The sequence below is a fragment of the Rhinopithecus roxellana genome, chromosome 6 (assembly GCF_007565055.1).
Source record: "Rhinopithecus roxellana isolate Shanxi Qingling chromosome 6, ASM756505v1, whole genome shotgun sequence".
Lineage (NCBI taxonomy): Eukaryota > Metazoa > Chordata > Mammalia > Primates > Cercopithecidae > Rhinopithecus > Rhinopithecus roxellana.
The window spans coordinates 86025643-86048197 of record NC_044554.1 but is presented as its reverse complement, the minus strand read 5'-3'; the positions used below and the strand labels follow the sequence as shown (position 1 = coordinate 86048197).

The 22555-nt window shown below is 40.1% G+C and overlaps 1 protein-coding gene across 3 annotated transcripts in view; it reads left to right on the top strand.

Annotated features, from left to right (window-relative positions):
* DDC (dopa decarboxylase) overlaps nucleotides 1-22555 on the top strand; it is a 106681-nt gene that overhangs the window by 42441 nt on the left and 41685 nt on the right. For all 3 annotated transcript variants that reach the window (XM_010357513.2, XM_010357514.1, XM_010357515.1), the window contains exon 7: nucleotides 21403-21469. In XM_010357513.2, the coding sequence (XP_010355815.1) occupies nucleotides 21403-21469 (67 nt within the window). The remainder of the gene's footprint in view (nucleotides 1-21402; nucleotides 21470-22555) is intronic.

Here is a 22555-nt window from a genome sequence, read left to right as displayed (position 1 = left end):
GTCTACCATTTCAGTGTTATAGAGAATAGCTTCACTGCCATAAAAATCCCCTGTGCTCCACCTATTTATCCCTCTCTCCCTCCACTTGAACCACTGGCAACCGCTAATCTTTTTGGCTGTCTCCATCATTTTTTCTTTTTTAGAATGTCATACAGATGGAATCATACAATATGTAGCCTTTTCAGACTGACTGATTTCACTAACATGTATTTAAGTTTCCTCTATGTCTTTTTGTACTAGTTTATTTCTTTTTATTGTTGAATGCTGTTTTCTGATACGAATATGCCACAATTCATTTATGCATTTACCTGTTGAAGAACATCTTGGTTGCTTCCAAGTTTTGACAATTATTAATGAAGTGCTATAAGCATTTGTGTGCCGGTTTTTGCGTGTACATACGTTTTCAACTCATTTGGTTAAATATCAAAGAGCACAATTGCTGGATCATATGGTAAGAGTGTGTTTAGTTTTATAAGAAAAGGCTGAACTGTGTTTCAGAGAGGCTGTACCATTTTGCATTCCCACAAACAATGAATGTTAGTGTTGGTTTTTCCATATCTTTGTCAGTTGTTAATTTTGTCAGTGTTTTTGATTTTATCCATTCTAATAGATGTATAGTGGTATCTTATTGTTATTTTACTTGAAAATTCTCTAATAACATATGATGTTGAGCATCTTTCATGTGCTTGTTTGCTACATGAACATCTTCTTTGGTAAGATGTCTGTTCAGGTCTTTTGCTCACTTTTTAATTGGATTGTTTCATTATTATTGTGTTTTAAGAATTCTTTGTGTATTTTGGGTATCAATCCTTTATGAAGATACATGTTTTGCAAATGTTTTCTACCAGTCTTTAGCTTGTCATTTCGTCCTTTAAACAGTGTCTTTTGCGGAGCAGAAGTTTTAATTACAATGAAATCCAGATTATCAATTACTTATTTCATGGATCATGTTTTTGGTGTGGTCTCCAAAACTTCATCATCAATCCTAAGGTCGTGTAGGTTTTCTCCTATGTTATCTTCTTAGAAATTTATAGTTTTGCACTTTAAAACATTAAAATAGATCTAGGTCTATGGTCTATTTTCAGTTAATTTTTGTGAAAGGTGTAAGGTCTATGTCTAGATTCATTTTTTGCATGTAGGTGTTGATGTGGTTTGACTCTGTGTCCCAACCCAAACCCATGTGGAATTGTAATCCTCAATGTTAGGGGAGGGACCTGGTGGAAGGTGACTGGATCATGGGGATGGATTTCCCCCTTGCTGTTCTCATGATAGTGAGTGAATTCTCATGAGATCTCGCTGTTTAAAACGTGTGTAGCATCTCTCCCTTTGTTCTCTCTTGCTGACCATGTGAAGATGTGCTTGCTTCCCCTTCACCTTCTGCCATGATTGTAAGTTTCCTGAGGCCTCCCCAGCCATGCTTCCTGTATAGCCAGTGGAACTGTGAACCAATAGTTCCTTACTTTGTAACGGAACAGTAAACTTCCTTTCTTTATAAATTACCCAGTCTCAGGAAGTTCTTTATAGCAATGTGAGAACGGACTAATGCAGATGTCCAGTTGTTCCAGCACCATTTATTGAATACTACACTTCCTCCATTGAATTGCTTTTGTTCCTTTGTCAAAGATCAATTGACTTCATTTGTGTGGATCTATTTCTGTTCAATCACTCATTTGTCTCTTCCTTTGCCAATACCATATTGTGTTGATTTATAGCTTCCTACTAAGTATTGAATTTGGGTAGTGTCATGTCAGATCTCCAACACTGTTGTTTAATGTCGTGTTGACTATTCTGGGTCCTTTGCCTCTTCATATAAGCATTAGAATCCATTTAGCAAAATGCACAAACTAACTTTCTGGGATAACAAATTATATGGGATTTCATTTAATTTACAGATTTTATTGAAATAACTGACATCTTGATGATATTGAGACTTCCTATCCATGTATGCGAAATATGTCTGCATTTATTTAGATATTTTAAAACATTTTCTTCATTAGAATTTTGTAGTTTTCCTCATATAAAGCGCATTCTTTTTTTGACCTTTTTTTGGTGCTAGTGGGAATGGTTTATATTTTATTTTCAAATTTCATTTTTTTAATTGCTGGATAATAAGAAAGCAATTACCTTTTGTCTAATATTATATTTTATCCTACAGCTTGCCATAATTGCTTACTTAGTTCTGGGAGAGTTTTGTTTTGGTTTATTCTTTGTGATTTCTATATAGATAACCACGTCATCTGCAAAGATGGTTTTCTTTTTTTCCTTCCAATCTGTGTATCTCTTATTTCCTTTTCTTGTCTTATTGCATTAGCTGAAACTCCCAGAACAATGTTGATAGGAGTGGTAAGAACGGACATCCTTGCCTCATTCCTGATCTTAGTAGAAAAACATCTAGTTTTTCATCATCAAATATGATGTTAACAGTAGGTTTTTCTTTCAAGTATGATGTTAACGGTAGATGTCATTCATCAAGTTGAGGATGTTCTGCTCTAATCCTAGTTTGCTAGGAGTTTTTATCTTGAACAAGTGTTGAATTTTGTCAAATACTTTTCTGTATCTATTTACATAATCATGAGATTCTTGTCCTTTAGTTTGTTGAAATTATAGATTATATTATTTTCATATGTTGAATCAGCCTTCCATCCTGAAATAGATCTCAGTTGGTTGTGATATACAATTTTTTTTTACATTGTTGGATTCAATTTCCTAATATTTTGTTGAGAAATTTTGCATCTATATTTATGAGAGATATTGGTCTATAGTTTTATTTCTTGCAATGCCTTTGTAATACTGGTCTCATAGAATGAGTTAGAAAGTATTCCTTTTGCTTCTATTTTCTGTAAGTACTCATTACTTCCTTAAATGTTTGGGAGAACTCAGCAATGAATTCAATTGGGCATGGTTTGTTTGTTTTAGAAGGTTTTTAATTATTGATCTAATTTTAAAATAGATGTGGCACTATTGAGATTATCTATCTCTTTGTGTGAGTTTTGGTAAATCATATCCTTCAAAAAATTGGTCCATTTTATTTAGGGTTTTGAATTTGTGACCATGGAATCAATTATGTTTCTTTATTATCTTTTTAATGTTCATAGGATCAGTAAAGATGGCTCCACTTTCCTTTCTGATATTAGCAATGTGTATCTTTTCTCTTTTTTCTTAGTTAACCTATGTAAATGTTTTAAAATTTATTTATCATTTCAAAGAATCACCTTTTTTCTTTATTTCCTATTTCCAATTTCATTGATTTCTGCTCTAATTCTTATTATTTCTTTTCTTTTCTTCTGCTTACATTGCATTTATTTATTTATTTATTTTTTGAGACAGAGTCTTTCTCTGTTGCCTAGGTTGGAATGCAGTGGCACAACCTCCACCTCCCAGGTTCAAGGAATTGTCCTGCCTCAGCCTCTTGAATAGCTGGGACTACATGCATGCATCACCACACCCAGCTAATTTTTGTATTTTTAGTAGAGATGGGGTTTCACCATGTTGGTCAGGCTGGCCTTGAACTCCTGACCTCAGGTGATCCACCTGCCTCAGTCTCCCAAAGTGCTGGCATTACGGGCATGAGCCACTGCACCCTGGCCATATTGCATTTAAATTGCCTTTTTTTCTAGGTTCTTAAGGTGGAAGTTTAGATTATAGATTTCAGATTTCCCTTCTTTTCTAATGGATGTATTCAGTTCTGTAAATTTCCCTTTAATACTGTTTCACTGCATCCCACACATTTTGATGAGTTTTTTTTTTTTTTTGTCATTTTAATTGAAGTTGAAGTATTTTTAAATTTTTCTTCAGACTTCTTCTTTGATCTTAAAATGTGTTGTTTGATCCCCACGAGTTTTGGGGTTTTCCAGCTATCTTTTTATTATTGATTTCTAATTTAATTCCAATGCAGTCTGAGAGCATACTTTGTATAATGTCTATTATTTTAAATTTGTTGAGATGTATTTTATGGCTTGGAATGTGGTGTATCTTGGTGAATGTTGACTGTGAGCATGAAAAGAATATATATTCTGCTGTCATTGGATGAAATATTTTACAAATATTGATTTGATCCAGTTGATTAATGGTACTTTTCCATTTAATTATATCCTTACCTATATTCTGACTGCTGGACCTGTCTATTTCTGACAAAGCAATGCCAAAGTCTCCAACTATAAGAGTGGGTTTATCTGTTTCTCCTTAGAGTTCTATCACTAATAATATAGTAACTGTGGAAAGTAGATTCTCGCCCATCTTCAGGATTTACTGGGTTTTGTTTGTTTGTTTGTTTGTTTTGGTTTTGATTGTTGTAGACTACCTCTGGCTGAAAATTGGCCTTAAGTGTAAACTTTTTTTCCCCCATAAGTTATTAGGGTACAGTGGTATTTGGTTACATGAGTAAATTTTGTGGTCAGGCTGGCCTTGAACTCCTGACCTCAGGTGATCCACCTGCCTCAGTCTCCCAAAGTGCTAGGATTGCAGGCATGAGCCACTGCACCCAGCCATATTGCATTTAAATTGCCTTTTTTTCTAGGTTCTTAAGGTGGAGGCTTAGATGATAGATTTTAGATTTCCCTTCTTTCTCAAACAAACAAACAAAAACCAGTAAATCCTGAAGATGGGCGAGAATCACCACTTTAGTGGTGATTTGTGAGATTTTGGTGCACCCATCACCTGAGCAGTATACACTGCACCATATTTGTAGTCTTTTATTCCTCACCCTTTCTCCCACTCTTCCCCGTAAGTCCCCAAAGTCCATTGTATCATTCCTACTCCTTTGCATCTTCATAGCTTAGCTTCCACATATCAGTCAGAACATACAATGTTTGGTTTTCCATTCCTGAGCTACTTCACTTAGAATGTGTCCAGTCTTATCCAGGCAACTGCAAATGCTGTTAATTCTTTCCTTTTTATGGCTGGGTAGTATTCCGTTGTACGTATATATACTACAGTTTCTTTATTTACTCGTTGATTGATGGGCATTTGGTTGGTTCCACGATTTTGCAATTGTGAATTGTGCTGCTATAAATATGCATGTGCAAGTATCTCTTTCCAATAACGATTTATTTTCCTCTGGGTAGATACCCAGTAGTGGGATTGCTAGATCAAATGGTAGTTCTACTTTTAGTTCTTTTAGGAATCTCTGCACAGATGTCCATAGTGGCTATACTAGTTTACATTCCCACCAGCAGTGTAGAAGTGTTCCTGGATCACCACATCCATGCCAACACCTACTGTTCTTGATTTTTTGATTATGGCTATTCTTGCAGGAGTAAGGTGGTATCGCATTGTGGTTTTGATTGGCATTTCCCTGATCATTAGTGATGTTGAGCATTTTTTTTGTTTGCTGGCCGTTTGTATATCTTCTTTTGAGAATTGTCTATTCATGTCCTTAGCCCACTTTTTGATGGGATTGTTTGTTTTCATGTTACTGATTTGTTTGAGCTCCTTGTAGGTTCTAGATATTAGTCCTTTGTCAAATGTATAGATTGTGAAGATTTTCTCCCACTCTGTGGGCCGTCTGCTTACCCTACTGACTGTTCCTTTTGCCATGCAAATGCTCTTTAGTTTAATTAGACCCCAGCCATTTATCTTTGTTTTTATTGCATTTGCTTTTGGGTTCCTGGTCATGAAATCCTTGCCTAAGCCAATGTCTAGAAAGGTTTTTCCAATGTTATCTTCTAGAATTTTTATAGTTTCAGGTCTTAGGTTTAAGTCCTTAATCCATCCTGAGTTGATTTTTGTGTAAGGTGAGAGATTATGATCCAGTTTCATATTCCTACATGTAGCTAGCCAATTATCCCAGCAGCATTTCTTGAAAAGGGTGTCCTTTCTCCTACTTTATGTTTTTGTTTGCTTTGTTGAAGATCAGTTGGCTGTAAGTATTTGGATTTATTTCTGGGTTCTCTATTCTGTTCCATTGGTCTATGTGCCTATTTTTATACCAGTACCATGCTCTTTTGGTGACTATGGCCTTATAGTATAGTTTGAAATAAGGTAGTGTGATGCCTCCAGATTTGTTCTTTTTGCTTAGTCTTGCTTTGGCTATGCTGGCTCTTTTTTGGTTCCATATGAATTTTAGAATTTTTTTTTCTAATTCTGTGAGGAATGATGGTGGTATTTTGATGGGGATTACGATGCATTTGTAGATTGCTTTTGGCAGTATGGTCATTTTCACAATATTGATTCTACCCATTAATGAGCATGGAATGTGTTTCCATTTGTTTGTGTCATCTATGATTTCTTTCAGCAATGTTTGGTAGCTCTCCTGGTAGAGGTCTTTCAACTCCTTGGTTAGGTATATTCCTAAGGATTCTTTGGTTTTTTTTTTTTTTTTTTTTTGCAGCTATTATAAAAGGGTTCTTGATTTGATTCTCTGGTCACTGTTGGTGTATAGAAGAGTTATCGATTTGTATACATTAATCTTGCATCCAGAAACTTTGATGAATTCTTTTATCAGTTCTAGGAGCTATCTGGAGGAGTCTTTAGGATTTTCAAGACAAATAATCATATTGGCAGCAAACAGTGACAGTCTGACTTCCTCTTTACTGATTTGGATGCCTTTTATTTCTTTCTCTTGTCTGATTGCTCTGGCTAGGATTTCCAGTACTATGTTGAAGAGAAGTGGTGAGAGTGGGTATCCTTGTCTTGTTCCAGTTCTCAGAGGTAATGCTTTCAACTTTTCACCATTCAATATTATATTGGCTGTGGGTTTGTCATAGATAGCTTTTATTATATTAAGCTATGTCCCTTGTATGCCAATTTTGCTGGAAGTTTTAATCATAAAGGAATGCTGGATTTTGTCAGATGCTTTTTCTACATCTGCATCTATTGAGATGATCATGTGATTTTTGTTTTTAATTCTCTTTCTGTGGTGTATCACATTTATTTACTTGCATATGTTAAACCATCCCTGCATCCCTGGTGTGAAACCCACTTGATCATGGTGGATTATCTTTTTGATATGTTGTTGGATTTGGTTAGCTATTATTTTATTAAGGAGTTTAGCATTTATGTTCATCAAGGATATCTGTCTGTAGTTTTTGTTTTTGGTTTATGTTCTTTCCTGGTTTTGGCGTTTGGGTGATGCTGGCTTCATAGAATGAATTAGGGAGGGTTCTTTCTTTATCTTCTGAAATAGTGTCAAAAGGATTTGTACCAATTCTTCTTTGAATGTCTGGTAGGATTCTGCTGAGAATCCATCTCATCTTGGACTTTTTTTGTTGATAATTTTTAAATTACCATTTCATTCTCACTGCTTGTTATTGGTCTGTTCAGGGTATCTAATTCTTCCTGATTTAAGCTAGGAAGGTTGTATTTTTCCAGGAATTTCTCCATGTCTTCAGGGTTTTAGAGTTTATGTGCATAAATGTGCTCATAGTAGCCTTGAATGATCTTTTGTATTTCAGTTGTATCCATTGTAATATCTCCTGTTTCATTTCTTTTCTTTCTTTCTTTTTTTTTTAAGACGGAGTCTCGCTCTGCCCCCTGGCGGGAATGCAGTGGCGCGATTTCGGCAAGCTCCGCCTCCCGGGATCACGCCATTCTCCTGCCTCAGCCTCCTGAGTAGCTGGGACTACAGGCGCCCGCCACCGCGCCCGGCTAATTTTTTGTATTTTTAGTAGAGACGGGGTTTCATCATGGTCTCGATCTCCTGACCTTGTGATCCGCCCGCCTCGGCCTCCCAAAGTGCTGGGATTACAGGCCTGTTTCATTTCTTAATGAGGTTATTTTGATTCTCTCTCTTCCTTTCTTGGTTAATATTGCTAATGGTCTATCAATTTTATTTAACTTTTCAAAAATTCAGCTTTTTGTTTCATTTATCTTTTGTAATTTTTTTTTTGTTTCAATTTCATTTAGTTCTGCTCTGATCTTGGTTATTTCCTTTCTTCTGCTGAGTTTTGGTTTGATTTTTTTTCTCATTTCTCTAGTTCCTTGAGGTGTGTCCTTAGAATGTCAGTTTGTGCTCTTTCAGTCTTTTTGATGTAGGCATTTAGGGCTATGAATTTTCCTCTTAGCATCCCCTTTGCTATATCCCAGAGGTTTTGGTAGGTTGTGTCATCACTGTTGTTCTGTTTGAAGAATTTTTAAATTTCCATCTTGATTTCGTTTTTGACTCAGTGCTCATTCAGGAGCAGTTTATTTAATTTCCATGTATTTGCATGGTGTTGAAAGTTCCTCTTGGAGATTATTTCCAGTTTTAGTCCACTGTGGTCTGAGAGAGTGCCTGATATAATCTCAATTTTCTTAAATTTATTGATGTTTGTTTTATGGCCTATCATATGGTCTATCTTGGAGAAAGTTCCATGTGCTGTTGAACAGAATGTGTATTCTGCAGTTGTTGGATGAAATATTCTGTATATACTTGTTCAGTTCATTTGTTCCAGGATATAGTTTAAATCCATTGTTTCTTTGTTGACTTTCTGTTTTGATGACCTGTCTAGTGCTGTCAGTGGAGTATTGAAGTCTCCCACTATTATTGTGTTGCTGTCTATCTCATTTCTTAGGTCTAGTAGTAATTGATAAATTTGGGAACTCCAGTGTTAGGTGCATGTATATTTAGACTTGTAATATTTTCCTGTTGGACAATGCCTTTTACCATTATATAATGTCACTCTTTGTCTCTTTTAACTGCTGTTGCTTTAAAGTTTGTTTTGTCCGATATAAGAATAGCTACCCCTACTCACTTTTAGCGTCCATTTGCATGAAATGCCTTTTTCCACTGCTTAAGTTTATGCGAGTCCTTATGTGTTAGGTGAATCTCCTGAAGGCAGCAGATAGTTCTTTGGTGAGTTATTATTCATTCTGTGGATCTGTATCTTGTAGGTGGAGCATTTAGGCCATTTACATTCAATTTTGGTATTGAAATATGAAGTACCCTTGCATTCATCATGCTCTTTGTTGCCTGTGTACTTTTTTTGTTTGTTTGATTTTGTTTTTGCTTTTTAACTTGTATTTTTGCTTTATAGGTCCTGTGTGATTTATGTTTTAAAAAGGCTCTATTTTGATGTATTTCCAGGATTTGTTTTAAGATTTAGAGCTTCTTTTAGCAGTTCTTGTAGTGGTGGCTTGTTAATGGTGAATTATCTCAGCATTTGTTTGTCTGAAAAGGACTGTATCTTTCCTTCATATATGATGCTTAGTTTAGCTGGATACAAAATTCTTGGCTGACAATTGTTTTGTTTGAGGAAGCTAAAGATAGGGTCCCAATCCCTTCTGGCTTGTAGGGTTTTTGCTGAGAAATCTGCTGTTAATCTGATAGGTTTTCTTTGTAGGTAACCTGGTGCTTCTGTCTCACAGCTCTAAAGATTCTTTCTTTCATCTTAACTTTGGATAATCTGATGTGCCTAGGTGAAGATCTTTTTGCCATGAATTTCCTAGGTGTTGTTTATGCTTCTTGTGTTTGGATGTCTAGGTCCCTAGCAAGGCCACGGAAGTCTTCCTCCATGATTCCCCCAAATATGTTTTCCAGGCTTTCAGAATTCTCTTCTTCAGGAACACTGATTATTCTTAGGTTTAGCATAATCCCAGACTTCTTGGAGGTTTTGTTCATGTTTTCTTATTCTTTTTTCTTTATCTTTGTTGGATTGGGTTAATTCAAAGACCTTGTCTTCGAGCTCTGAATTTCTTTCTTCTATTTGTTCAATTCTATTGCCGAGACTTTCCAGAGCATTTCACATTTCTAAAACTGTGTCCAAAGTTTCAAGCTCTGAATTTCTTTCTTTTTCTTGTTCATTTCTATTGCTGAGACTTTCCAGAGCATTCCACATTTCTAAAAGTGTGTCCAAAGTTTCCTGAAGTTTTGATTGTTTTTTCTTTTGCATCTATTTCCTTAAATATTTCTCCCCTTACTTCTTGTATTGTTGTTTGGATTTTCTTGCACTGGGCTCTGCCTTTCTCTGGTGCTTCCCTGATTAGCGTAATAACTAACCTCCTGAATTATTTTTCAGGTAAATCAAGGATTTTTTCTTGGTTTGGATCCATTGCTGGTGAACTAGTGTGATTTTTGGGTGGTGTCGAAGAGCCTCATGTTGTCATATTACCAGGGTTGGTTTCCTGGTTCCTTCTCATTTGGGTAGCCTCTGTCAGAGGGAATATCTAGGGCTGAAGACTGTTGTTCAGATTCTTTTGTCCCACAGGGTGTTCCCTTGATGCAATACTCTCCCCCTTTTCCTATGGATGTGGCTTACTGTGAGCTGAACTAAAGTGATTGTTGTCTCTCTTCTGGGTCTAGCCACCCAGGCAGTCTACCCAGCTCTGGGCTGGTACTAGGGGTTGTTTGCACAGAGTCCTTTGGTGTGAACTATTTATGGGTCTCTCAGCCATGGATACCAGCACCTGTTCTGGTGGAGGTGAGCTGGGGAGGGGGTGCAATGGACTCCGTGAGGGTTCTTAGCTTTGGTGGTTTAATGCTCTGATTTTGTGCTGGTTGGCCTTTTGCCAGGAGGTAGTGCTTTCCAGAGAGCATCAGCTGTAGTAGTATGGAGAGGGACCAGTGGTGGGCAGGGCCCTAGAACTCCCAAGATTATATGCCCTTTGTCTTCCACTATTAGGTTGGGTAGGGACTGACCACCAGGTGGGGGCGGGGTTAGGTGTGTCTGAGCTCAGACTTTCCTTGGGTGGGTCTTGCTGTGGCTGCTATGGGGAAGGGGGTGAGATTCCCAGATCGCTGGAGTTGTGTACCTAGGAGGATTATGGCTGCCTCTGCTGAGTCATGCAGGTTGTCAGAGAAATGGGGGAAAACCAGCAGTCACAGACCTCACCCAGCTCCCACACAAACCAAAGGGCCTGTCTCCCTCCCACCATGTCCCCACCAGTTGCCCCAAGTCTGTTTCTGGGCGGTAGGCGAGAGCGTCTTGAAAACTTGCCCCAGGCTACCTACTTCCCAGCTATGAAAGAAAAGGACTTGGTTTTTCCCTTCCCTCTGGAGTCTGCACACCGGATTTGCACCGACCCCTGAGCTCTGGCCAGGAGGCTTCTTATCCGTTCAAACTGTTACAGTGTTCAACTGGAGATTTCCTTCTCCCTGTGAAGTTTTACTCCCTGCTCCTCTGACTGTCCTCCCAGTGGATCCCTGTGGTGCCAGCAGGAATGACCTGCTTGGGAACCCAGTGAGTTCCCAGGGCCTTTCTGCTGCTTCCTCTACCCCTGTATTTCGCTTGTCTCTCTAAATTGACTCAGATCCAGGTAAAGTCGGAAACTTCTCCCCCAGACTTTCACTTTCTGCAGTGGGGGGTGTGTGTTCAGGAGAGGAAGGTATCCCTTTCCCACTTCTGCAGTTGGGGCACTCACAGTATTTAGGGTGTCTCCTGAGACCTGCAGGAGCAGTTCACTTCCTTCACAGGGTCTGTGGGTCCTCTTGGGATTGCTGGCTTGTTCTTGAAGTCAACCTGGAGCTAAAATTCACAAATGTGGGCCTCCACACGCTGCTCTGTCCAGTGCTGCAGTCTAGTCCTGCCTCCCATATGCCATGATGATTGGCCTTAGGTGTAAACTTAAGGCCCTTTCAGTTATTTTCTGAGCCTGTGTCTTTTCTGGTTATATGTGATAACTTTCTAATTTCCCCTACATAGGTGTTAGTCTTTGAATATCCAAGTCTTCACACTGTCTGCATCCTTAAAAAGGGAAAAGAGGAAAATAAGGGGGAGAGAAGGCATTGGCCCTTTTTATCCCCTAGAAGTCACTTCAGTTGGATAAGGTGGGTCTTGCAGCAATGGGCAGGGTGTACAACAATGGCCACCATCTCTTTGCACCTGTGACTGGGATCAGCAATCAACAATCAAAGTGCAGATTCCCAACATTTGGAGGACAGTTTCCTTTTTCTCACCTTGGCTCTTGCAAGCTCTGTGCAAGCTGCTTCAGGGACACACGTTCAGTTATGTGCCATGGGCCTGGAGGTGGTGGATGGGTAGGTACTATTGTACTAGAGCTAAAATTGACCAAAATTAACTGCATTTTACTGTCCAACACTTATATTGAAGCTACAAGCCTTCAACAGACCCCCGAGTTTCAAAATAATAAAATAATTACATCAAACAGATTCTGCCAATAGGTAAAATTTTGTTTAGCTGGGAGACAGATTTCCTGGTGCTTCCTACTCCTTAATCTCCTCTTTACCCTATATCTGTAATGCTCTTTTTTATCCCTGACAATTTTCTTTAATAATTTTCTTGATCCACTTTGTCTAAAATTAACATAGCTATTCCAGCTTTATTTTCATTAGTGTTAGCATGGTATATTGTTCTACATCGCTATACCTTTACTCTGTATCTTGACATTTAAAGTGCATTTTTTATACACAAAATATAGTTGGGTCTTGTTTTCTTATCCATCTTGACAGTCTGTGTGCTTTATTTTATTTTTAATTATTTTAATTTTAATTTTGTATTTCAATATGTTTTTGTGGAATAGGTGGTGTTTGGTTATGTGGATAAGTTCTGTAGTGGTGATTTACAAGATTGTGCTGCACCCATTACCCTTTTTAATTAGTGCAATTAGATCATTGACATTTAAAATAATTATTGATGTAGTTGGATAAATATCTATAATATTTATTACCTTTTTCTATTTGCTGCTCTTATTCTTTGTTTCATTTTTGGTCTTCTATTCTTTGCCTTCTCTTGTTTTAATTGAGCATTTTATAGAATTCCATCTTTTCTTCTCTCTTAGTATATGAATCAATTTTTTTCTCCTTTTTTTTTCTTTTCTTTTTTCTTTTTGAGATGGAGTCTTGTTCTGTCACCCAGGCTGGAGTGCAGTGGCATGATCTCAGCTCACTGCAACCTCTGCCTCCCGGGTTCAAGCAATTTTCCTGTCTCAGCCTCCCAAATAGCTGAGACCACAGGCGTGTGCCACCATGCCTGGCTAATTTTTTGTATTTTTAGTAGAGATGGGGTTTCACTGTGTTAGCCAAGATGGTCTCAATCTCCTGACCTTGTGATCTGCCTGCCTCGGCCTTCCAAAGTGTTAGGATTACAGGCATGAGCCACCGCACCAGGCCCAATTTTTCTTCTTTTTAAAGCTTTTTTCAGTGGTTGCCCTTGAGTTGGTAGTACATATTTACTACATTCATCTAGTAAAGAGGACATCATCCATGTCCTCTTTCAAACAATTCTACACCACTTCATGGCTAGTAAAAATACCTTATAACAGAATGTTTCCTTTCCTCCCCCCCGTCATTCTGTCATTAACGTTGCTAATATTCGTTTCACTTATCCATAAGCTACAATCACTGATTGCATTTCACTCTTATTTTGAAAAAAAACTGTTGTCTTTTAGAGATCAATTAAGAAGAAAAATAAAAGATTTTATTTTATCTTCATGAGTTCCTTCTATAATGTTCTTCCTTTATCTAAATCCAGGTTTCTGACCTCTATCATTTTCCTTCCTTCTGAATAATTTTTCTTAACATTTGTTGCAAGTCAGATCTACTACTGACAAGCTTCTGTAATTTTTGTTTGTCTGAAAAGCCTTTATTTCTCCTTCATTTTTGAAGGGTACAGGATTCTACGTTGGTAGTCCTTTACTTTCAACCCTTCAAATATTTTGCTCCATTCTCTCCTTGCTTGCATAATTTTTAAAAAGAACCTGATGCAATTCTTACCTTTGCTTATTTGTAGATAAGGTCCTACTTTCTCTCTGGTTCTTAAAATCCATGCTGGCTTCTCAGCCTCTACACAGGAAGGCTCTCAGCACTTGTAAGCTTAAGGATCAGTACTGGCCGTTGGGAAAGCAGTGAGCAGAATATTGGACTCACCGTGGAGTTTCCCTTTTCTCTTGGATCTTGGCTCTTTAACTCTTGGGTGTCTCTAAAGCTCTTCCATGCCTTCACATGAATGTGTTTTGAAATTTTCAGGTGTTTGTCTAGAACTATTAGTTTGCTACAAGCTAGTCATCATACTTGAAATGCAAATTACAACACTGGGTACATCACTAAAAAGAAGTTCCCTTTTTCTTTAACTATCGTATCATTTTTCTGTTTCTATTTTAAGTAGTAATCACCTTGCAAAATTTTCTAATCAGCCGGGCATGGTGGCTCATGCCTGTAATCCCAGCAGTTTGGGAGGCCCAAGCGAGCAGGTCACAAGGTCAGGAGTTCGAGACCAGCCTGAACAACATGGTGAAATCCTGTCTGTACTAAATATACAAAAATTACCCAAGTGTGATGGCAGGCACCTGTAATCCTAGCTACTCAGGAGGCTGAGGCAGGAGGATCGCTTGAACCTGGGAGGCAGAAGTTGTGGTGAGCCAAGATCGTGCCATTGCACTCCAGCCTGGGTGACAGAGTGAGACTCTGTCTCAAAAAAAATAAAATAATAATTATAGGAGAATATAAAAAGTCAAATAAAAGTTAAAGAAAAGGCATGTTTAACATTTCAATTTTCTTTTAGCCTTTTTTCCTCTGCATACATTTATATATATTTATTTATATATTCATTGTATGTACTGATTTGTAATTTTCTTTTTTTTTTGTTTTTTTGAGACAGAGTCTCACTCTGTTGCCCAGGCTGGAGTGCAGTAACGTAATCTTGGCTCACCGCAACCCCTGCCTCCCAGACTCAAGCGATTCTCCTGCCTCAGCCTCCCGAGTAGCTGGGATTACCGGCATGTGCCACCAAACCTGGCTAGTTTTTGTCTTTTTAGTGAAGACAAGGCTTCATGATGTTGACCAGGCGGGTCTCAAAATCTTGACCTCAAGTGATCCATCCGCCTTGGCCTCCCAAAGTGTTGGGGTTACAGGCATGAATCACCATGCCTGGTCAGATTTTCTTTCTTTACATCAAACATTACATCAAGCATTTTTTTCAGGTCATTGTGTATTATATAAAGGTATAATTTTGTTAAAAAGTTGCGTAGTACTCTACTATATCTCTGTCTTCCTCAGCTATCTCTCTCATGTATACATATATGTACACACATACATATAACATAAATAAATAAATGTAATTTATTTAATAGGAATTCACATATATACATATATGTGTGTATATGTATTTTATGTATTCATAAAATTCATATTTTATGAATTCCTATTAAATAAATCATATATTATTTATTATATATGTATGTGTGTATATATGTGTATATATCCTAGCAATAAGCTAGTGTTAAACAGTTGAGTTTTTTTATCTTACTTACATTCTTTCTTTGTGTTTTTTTTTTTTTTTTTTTTTTTTGAGATGGAGTCTCACTCTGTCATCTAGGCTGGAGTGCTGTGGTGTGATCTCAGCTCACTGCAACCTCCGCTACTTAGGTTCAAGTGATTCTCCTGCCTCAGCCTCCCAAGTAGCTGGGATTACAGATGTACACCACCACACCCGGCTAATTTTTGTATTTTTAGTAGAGATGAGGTTTCACCATGTTGGTTAGGCTGGTCTTGAACTCAAGTAATCTGCCGGCCTTGGCCTCCCAAAGTGCTGGGATTACAGGCGTGAGCCACAGCATCCGGCCTACTTACATTCTTTCTTGTAGTAATTGGTGCACTTAAAAATTTTATTCCTTTGCTTATTTACTTATCTATAATAACTTATGTAAATAAAATAAATAAGTAAGGTACGTAAGTGGCCGGGTGTGGTGGCTCACGCCTGTAATCCCAGCACTTTGGGAGGCTGAGGCGGGCAGATCACGAGGTCAGGAGATCGAGACCATCCTGGCTAACATGGTGAAACCCTGTCTCTACTAAAAATAGAAAAACAAAATTAGCCGGGCGTGGTGGCAGTTGCCCGTAGTCCAGTTACTCAGGAGGCTGAGGTGAGAGAATGGCCTGAACCCGGGAGGCAAAGCTTGCAGTGAGCCGAGATGGGGCCACTTTACTCCAGCCTGGGCAACAGAGGGAGACTCTGTCTCAAAAAAAACAAAACAAAACAAAAAAAAGATACGTAAGTATCTTATATAATTAAGATAAGTAAGTAAGTAAATTTACTTATCAGAATTTCTTGGGAACAATTTGTAGCCCTGAAATTACTTAATGAAAGAGATTTTTTTTTAATCCCAAGACTTTTGATACACACTATCACATTCTCCTTCAAAAATATTGTACCAATTTATGCCAAAAGTTTCTTTATAAAAAAGTTATTAAACATAAAAATAATGTTGAAATAGTGACTTCTACTGAAAGAAATGTAATGGTGAAATTGCGGGAGGTGCCAAGTAATACAGGCACTAAGAGATGACTCATTCATTCATTCATTCATTCATTCATTCATTCATTCATTTGCTAAAAGGAAGTAATTTACGATTTTCTTAGGAGTTTATTTACTAGAGTGTCCGTGGGTGAAATTCAGATTCCACTGGGCAAACGAGGAAATGAAAAATGTGGAAAGGGATTCCTTTCTAAAGAAGTTTGCCTGTGAAGGAAAGAGGAGTAAACAGTGCAGTTGCCGGAGCAAGTTGGGCCGAGGGAGACGTGCTGAGAGAGAGACTGATCTGTGCATGTGAAGGAGCTGGTGGAGGAGGCAGAAGCACGGAAGAGAAGACTACACATTTCATTGAGAGAAACAAAATCAAATTTTATTTTCCTTGAGGAAGATAGAAGGACCAAATTAATATGCCTCTTTTGGAATTTTGCCCTAAAGACCAAAATTCAGAACATTCTGCTGACAGAAGCCACAGATGTGGGCCAATTGTAGGTATCAGATCAGAGAGGAGAATCACTTTTTTCCTGTAGACTGCCCCATGCACCGGCACCGTACCAGCCCTGGAGGTGTGTGGTGAGCCATGGTCCCTTTCCTCATGGCATGGTTCGTGGTGGGGAAGACAGGTGTGTTCCCATCTCCACGCCATTTGATGAGAATGATGCATCTATACATGGTAGAGGGTGTGAATAAACTTCCTAGAGGGGATTTGGAAAGCCTGTTGCTGAGAGAGAACACAGGAGCTGTGTCAGGGGATATCGAGGCAGGTGCTCCTGGGCATGGTGCCTTTCTTGTTGGAGGGAAGAAGGCTGCAGCATACAGAGATGTAGACGGGTATAGGACATTCCAGGAAATCCAACTTGTTTGTTGTCTTTAACTGGCAGCCAAAGGATTGTAAAGCCGGACAGAGTTCAGGCCCACATAGGAGAGGGGTCGGAGCCTGAGCCTTGTCTCACTGCCCAGCTGTGCCCTTGTGGTTATAACTGGGCATGTGCATAATGACTATATGCGTCCTTCTGAGATGTAGCCACATGGTCTTCATTATATTCTCAAAGGGGCTGTAGATGCCTTAAAATTCAAGACACGCTGCTGAGGGCAAGGGGCACATTTGGCAGGGTTTGAACCAGAAAAGTTGAATCATTGCCCTTCCATGAACAAGCTTGGGGCTTGTAATAGTTTCCTCTTGTTTCTCAGGACAGCTTGCTTCCCTAATAAGCCAGCTTGATAAGTTCGGGCCACAGAGGGCGATGCCTGCGAGGCACTTACGTGAGCAGAGCGGGTTGGTCGAAGGGGCAAGGATGCAGAAGAGGAGGTCGTGCCGGGCTCTGCCACTGCAGGAAGACCACGGGCTCTTTGAGATGGAGGCCTGCACTGTCCCCTACCCCTCCTTCCCCCTGCACAAATGTGGTTATGCCTCTGCAGAGCGACTGGAATCAGGTTAGCGTCATTGAGCAATGCTGAGCTGGGGTAATCAGAGCCTGGAGCGGAGCAGGTGCTGGCTTTAAAGTGGCTTCTGAGAATTAGGACAGGCTGACTTGTAGCTCAGCCCCACGTAGACAAGCTACTTAGAACACTGTCCTCGCAGCCCCCAGGCCTCCTCCTTACCATAGCAAAGTGCTTGGGTTTGTTGGAGTGAGGCAGGAGAATCGCTTAAACCCAGGAGGTAGAGGTTACAGTGTGCTATGGGTTTGTTAGAGGGGCCTCTGGCATGGCCCAGGGTGCTGAGCTCATTAACTGATGTTCGGGGACTGATGTCCCAGGGGTCCTATTTGCCCAGCATGTGGCAGGACAACAAGAGCTAACCAAGCCTGGGGTCACATTTGGTCTGCTCCTGCCTATCTGGGTGTCCTGGGACAATTACCCACCTCTTGGAGCCTCACATAAGTCAACTGTAAAATGGGAATCATGAACATATCTAACTCATAAGGTGGTGGCAATTAAATATCATATAGGAAAGGCTCTCAGCATCAGGCTTGCTGCAGAGTTAGCCACAAAGAACATCGCCCCTAGTCTCAACCTAGGCCACTGCCAGGACAAAGCAGAGTTTTATCGTTTCTACAAAGATGTTTCATACTCAGACCAAAAAAAAAAATCAGTAATTACAGAAGAATCTAAGAATAAAGGTATATTTTAACCAAAATCTTAAGAGAGATGCAGTATTACTGTTTAGGTGAACATCATTCTAGATGCTCTTCTATGCACACATTAATAGAGAGAAAATAATTCTAATAAGGGCGCACTTAACATATTAATTTTAATAATATAAATTATTGGCTGGACATGGTGGCTCATGCCTGTTGTCCCAACACTTTGGGAGGCCGAGGCGGGTGGATCACCTGAGGTCAGAAATTAGAGACCAGCCTGGCCAACATGGAGTTATTGCCTTTAGTTTAGTGTTTAACTGAAGAAAGTCAGGTGAAACAGAATGAATTGCTAAACTAGAGATATGTCATTTTTAAGATATGACTCTGGGAGTTGAGAAAATAAGTTTCAAGCAATATTAATATTGTTAAGGCATTCTTTGTTTTTTCGCTATTCTCTTAAGGACAAAGATAAGGCATTCTAAGACTCTCATGCTCTACCAACTGAGTAGCCAGGTGTCTTAGACAAAGTGCTTTAACATTCAATTATATGTCAAGATGAAATTGCAAGTAGCAGAGAAAAACAACACACTGACTTCAGTTCCCACTAAATGACTCATCTTGCCAAAATGAAACAAATGTGGAGAATTCTTGATGCTTAACATGAGGAGGAGACATCCAGAGGTTAAGAAAGGAGGCTGACAGCACCAGGAGAAATATTGAGGTATGCAAGATGTTAGCCCGTTGGCACCTGATAGACCGGGCAGGTCTGTAAGTGCAATATGTTGCATTGTAGGTAAGAAAAATAAAGCCCAGCCAGGTGCCAATGTGACATGGAGTTGGGCCTCCAATCCAGGGGCTCTGTGCCCCACATACGTAGTTTAACTATCTGTATTCACTGTGCCTTTTTACTGTCTGTGCTTCTGATGCTGTGACACCTTTGGGTCTTGCTGACCCTGGAGGGTCTGCCCTTCTCAGGGAGAGGGAGTTCCTAGAGCTCTTAAAAGGTTCACTTGCAAGTTCACCTTTCAAATGCAAAATCATCAGTACAGAGCCCCTACCCCACCACCTCCTCTGTGGGGCTCTCACACTCTGGGCCACTCTCGTCTTGCCCTGAACGCTTAAGGCCTAGGTACCAGACATCTAGGGACAGCCCCTGCTCCAAATGTGACCTGGAGCAGACCAAATGCGACCCCAGAGCCCACTGAAATTATTCAAACCAACTGATCCTAATCCTGCTCACCCTTGCCCTGCCTGGTTCTTCCTGTGGAAACCACAACACAGGCTCTTGCTGCTGTTTTTCCTCCATCCCTCTGCTGCCCAACCAACCCTGGTGCTTCCCCATATCCCCCTCCCCTTGGGGACTGTGAGGAACAAGCTGTTTTTAATGGCAGTCATCTTCTGACTTGTTGGACTCACCATCCTGAACAAGAAGAAAGCCTACATTTAAACAGACTGCCCCTGCTGTGCCCGAGGGTAGCCCCTTGGGGGACTGACTCCCTTGGGCATAGCTCAGTGACACAGAGAGCCCTTCCAGAGTCCAGCCAGGACCTGTTTTGGGCCCACGCCCCGGGATTTGGCATGGAAAACTTTGGTTCCTGAGCAGCCATCGCTCTGTCTGAGAAGTACCTTGTCCAGACCAACCATCTATGAGAGGAGCAGGGCAAGGCCGTTGAGATGAACCTTCCACAGGCTGACTCCATGCTACCTGGGCATGAACACTTTGTCTCTCTAAGAGGAAAAGTTGGTTTCCAGGTGAAAAGCAAGCAGTCATAGGTGAAATGGAACCAGAAAGTTCTCCAACTGGGGTTCTCACATACAAGTTTCTGACCTCTCTGTTTTTATCCTCAGGACACATGGCATTGCTAAGACTTTACAGGGGGCTCAATAAAGGTCACACAAATTTAATTCTATTCCACACTTTTGTCGCATCTGCAGAGAAATTTCATTATCTAGACTACATGACATCCATAAATCAATTAGGCCCTTTGGTTTTGTAAACATAATGTGCATTTTGATCCTTCGGAGAGAGCTGTTTGAACTCAGCAATAGGTTTCAGCATCTATGCAATGTCCAGCAACGTGCAAATGCTCAGCTCATCACAAAACAATGAGACAGGGTCCCTGGTTTTGGGCGCACCATGGGTCTGGAGGGAGAGACAGACACGTGTGTGGGTACAACACAATCAGGCTGTGCCAGTGCGATCATGGCACCACAAGGTCCTCAGAGGTCGAGAGAGGCCACAGTGACTCCTAGCCTGCATTTTCTGAGTTGTGTGACTGACAGCACTCAATGCTTTCTCAGAACATCCCTTTTAAAATTATTTTCAATGTCAGCAGTGTTTTCTCATGACCTCCTGAGGGTTCAATTAATCTTTGGGAACAGTATCATTCAGAAAGAGAAAGGCAGAGGATTAAAGCTGGTAAATGATACTCTTGCTCAAAATCCTAGTGTGACTCTTAACTGACGCCAAAGGCTGTTCTGAAAGAAGCATTCCATGAGCGCCTTGGGCAATCTGGGCCCTGCTGGAGGGAGCCTCATCTCTACTGCGCTTGCTCTGCTCTGTGCATTGCACATGTGTGTATGCACACACACACACAGACACACACACACACCCCAAACTACGAAAAAACCCAGGCTTCCGCTCCATAGTAGTAACTATGTTCTTACTTTCTCTATATGTGTATATATACACACACACACATATATATAGAAAATAAAATAAATATGCTTGTGTATATTTTAATTATAATTTAATTAGATTATAATTAAATTAAAATGCATATATGGAATATAAGAACATAGTTACACTAATGTTACATAGAACATTAATTAAAATTTAACTAAAATATACACACATGCATATATATGTATATTTAATAAGGTAGAATATAGGTATCATTGTCCAGATGGTAGAATGCTTCATTTCTGCCCCAAGGCACCCTGGAAAATCTTTTGCAACTTCCCGGTTTCTAGCCTCAGAGCTTAGTTTTCTGTCTGCAAATCTGTTTCTCTTAACCTGCTGTGATGCTTTCACCCAAAGATTCAATGTGTATCCATGGCCTTACGTTTCCATGTAGCAGACATTCATTGGGATCTCGGCTCATGGCCTTGGGTTGGACCATGGGGCAATGGTTGCTTGTGTGGAGGTTACAGCGGTGACTGGCGCCCAGGGGATAAAATGTTGTCTGCTTTTTACCCTCTAGGTGGTTGCCACCCTGGGGACCACAACGTGCTGCTCCTTTGACAATCTCTTAGAAGTCGGTCCTATCTGTAAGTATCTGATTCCATTTTCTTTTTGGAAAATGTTCTCTGTATACGGGGAATTTAGCAAACCTTCCTCGTTGATCTCTCTTTCTTGTCACTAACTTCATATTGTGATGGTTTGCCCAGCTCTCCTCGTATTTGCAATAATAACACAAACCTCATTAGCTTGAACTCCGCAAACTCAGAATTTGGGCGAACTGGAAAAAGCTGAGCTTAGGTCTACCAACACACTACTTGTAAGAAAAAATATTCCAAGCAATATAAAAGTTATGTAAAATTGCAGGCTATGTTGGCTCTGTTGAGGAGAATAAACTCTTCAAAATCTTAGAGTAACCACCCTTATATGTGGGTCATGCATACACCTTATTTGAGAATTGACCATGCCTGAATTTAATTATCTGGTATACCTCTTTTTCACCTTTTTTGGAATTACTAAATGCAGTTAAGAAAATTGCCGAAGATAGTTTAGCAAATCAACACAATGAAACTGGATTTTGCCAAGCAATAATCTGTGCTTCGGATGTTTTCCTGGGTCACTCTCACCTCCTCCCTCCCTCATTCAGAGATCTTAGGTTTTCTCATTGAGACTAGGACGCTGTACTTTCAAAAGGTGAACGTGAATGAGCAACTCTGTTTCTAGAGTTTCACCTTTGACATGTAGCTCTGGGAACTCAGCAGGCCTTGAAGCTGCTTCTGTGGACAGAAGAACCCTCGTAGGGCAGGGACACTGGCTCAGGGGGCTCCGCCTTTATCTGTCCCTCTGGGATGGGAATGTTCTGACCGCTTGGCTGTGAGTGGAGCTGCCCAAGTGGGGCCTTCAGACCACATACCGGTGGCCTGTGCCAGATCCAATGCCAGCTACCAGGGAATTGGCTTCATCCTTAGTCTGCATAAGCCAAGCACAGTTCTCACCTCTCCTAACCCAAGAGTCACCCATGGTCCATACTCAGAGGAGTGGACCCTCCTCTCCTGGGAGTTGGCCTCCCCTCTTGGGGTCAGCAGCTGGGGAAGGCCGGTGCTCAAGGTGCAGGTGCCCTTGTGTGAGCTGGACATGGAATTGGTGACAAGGAAGCTAGGGTCCAGCCCAGGGCC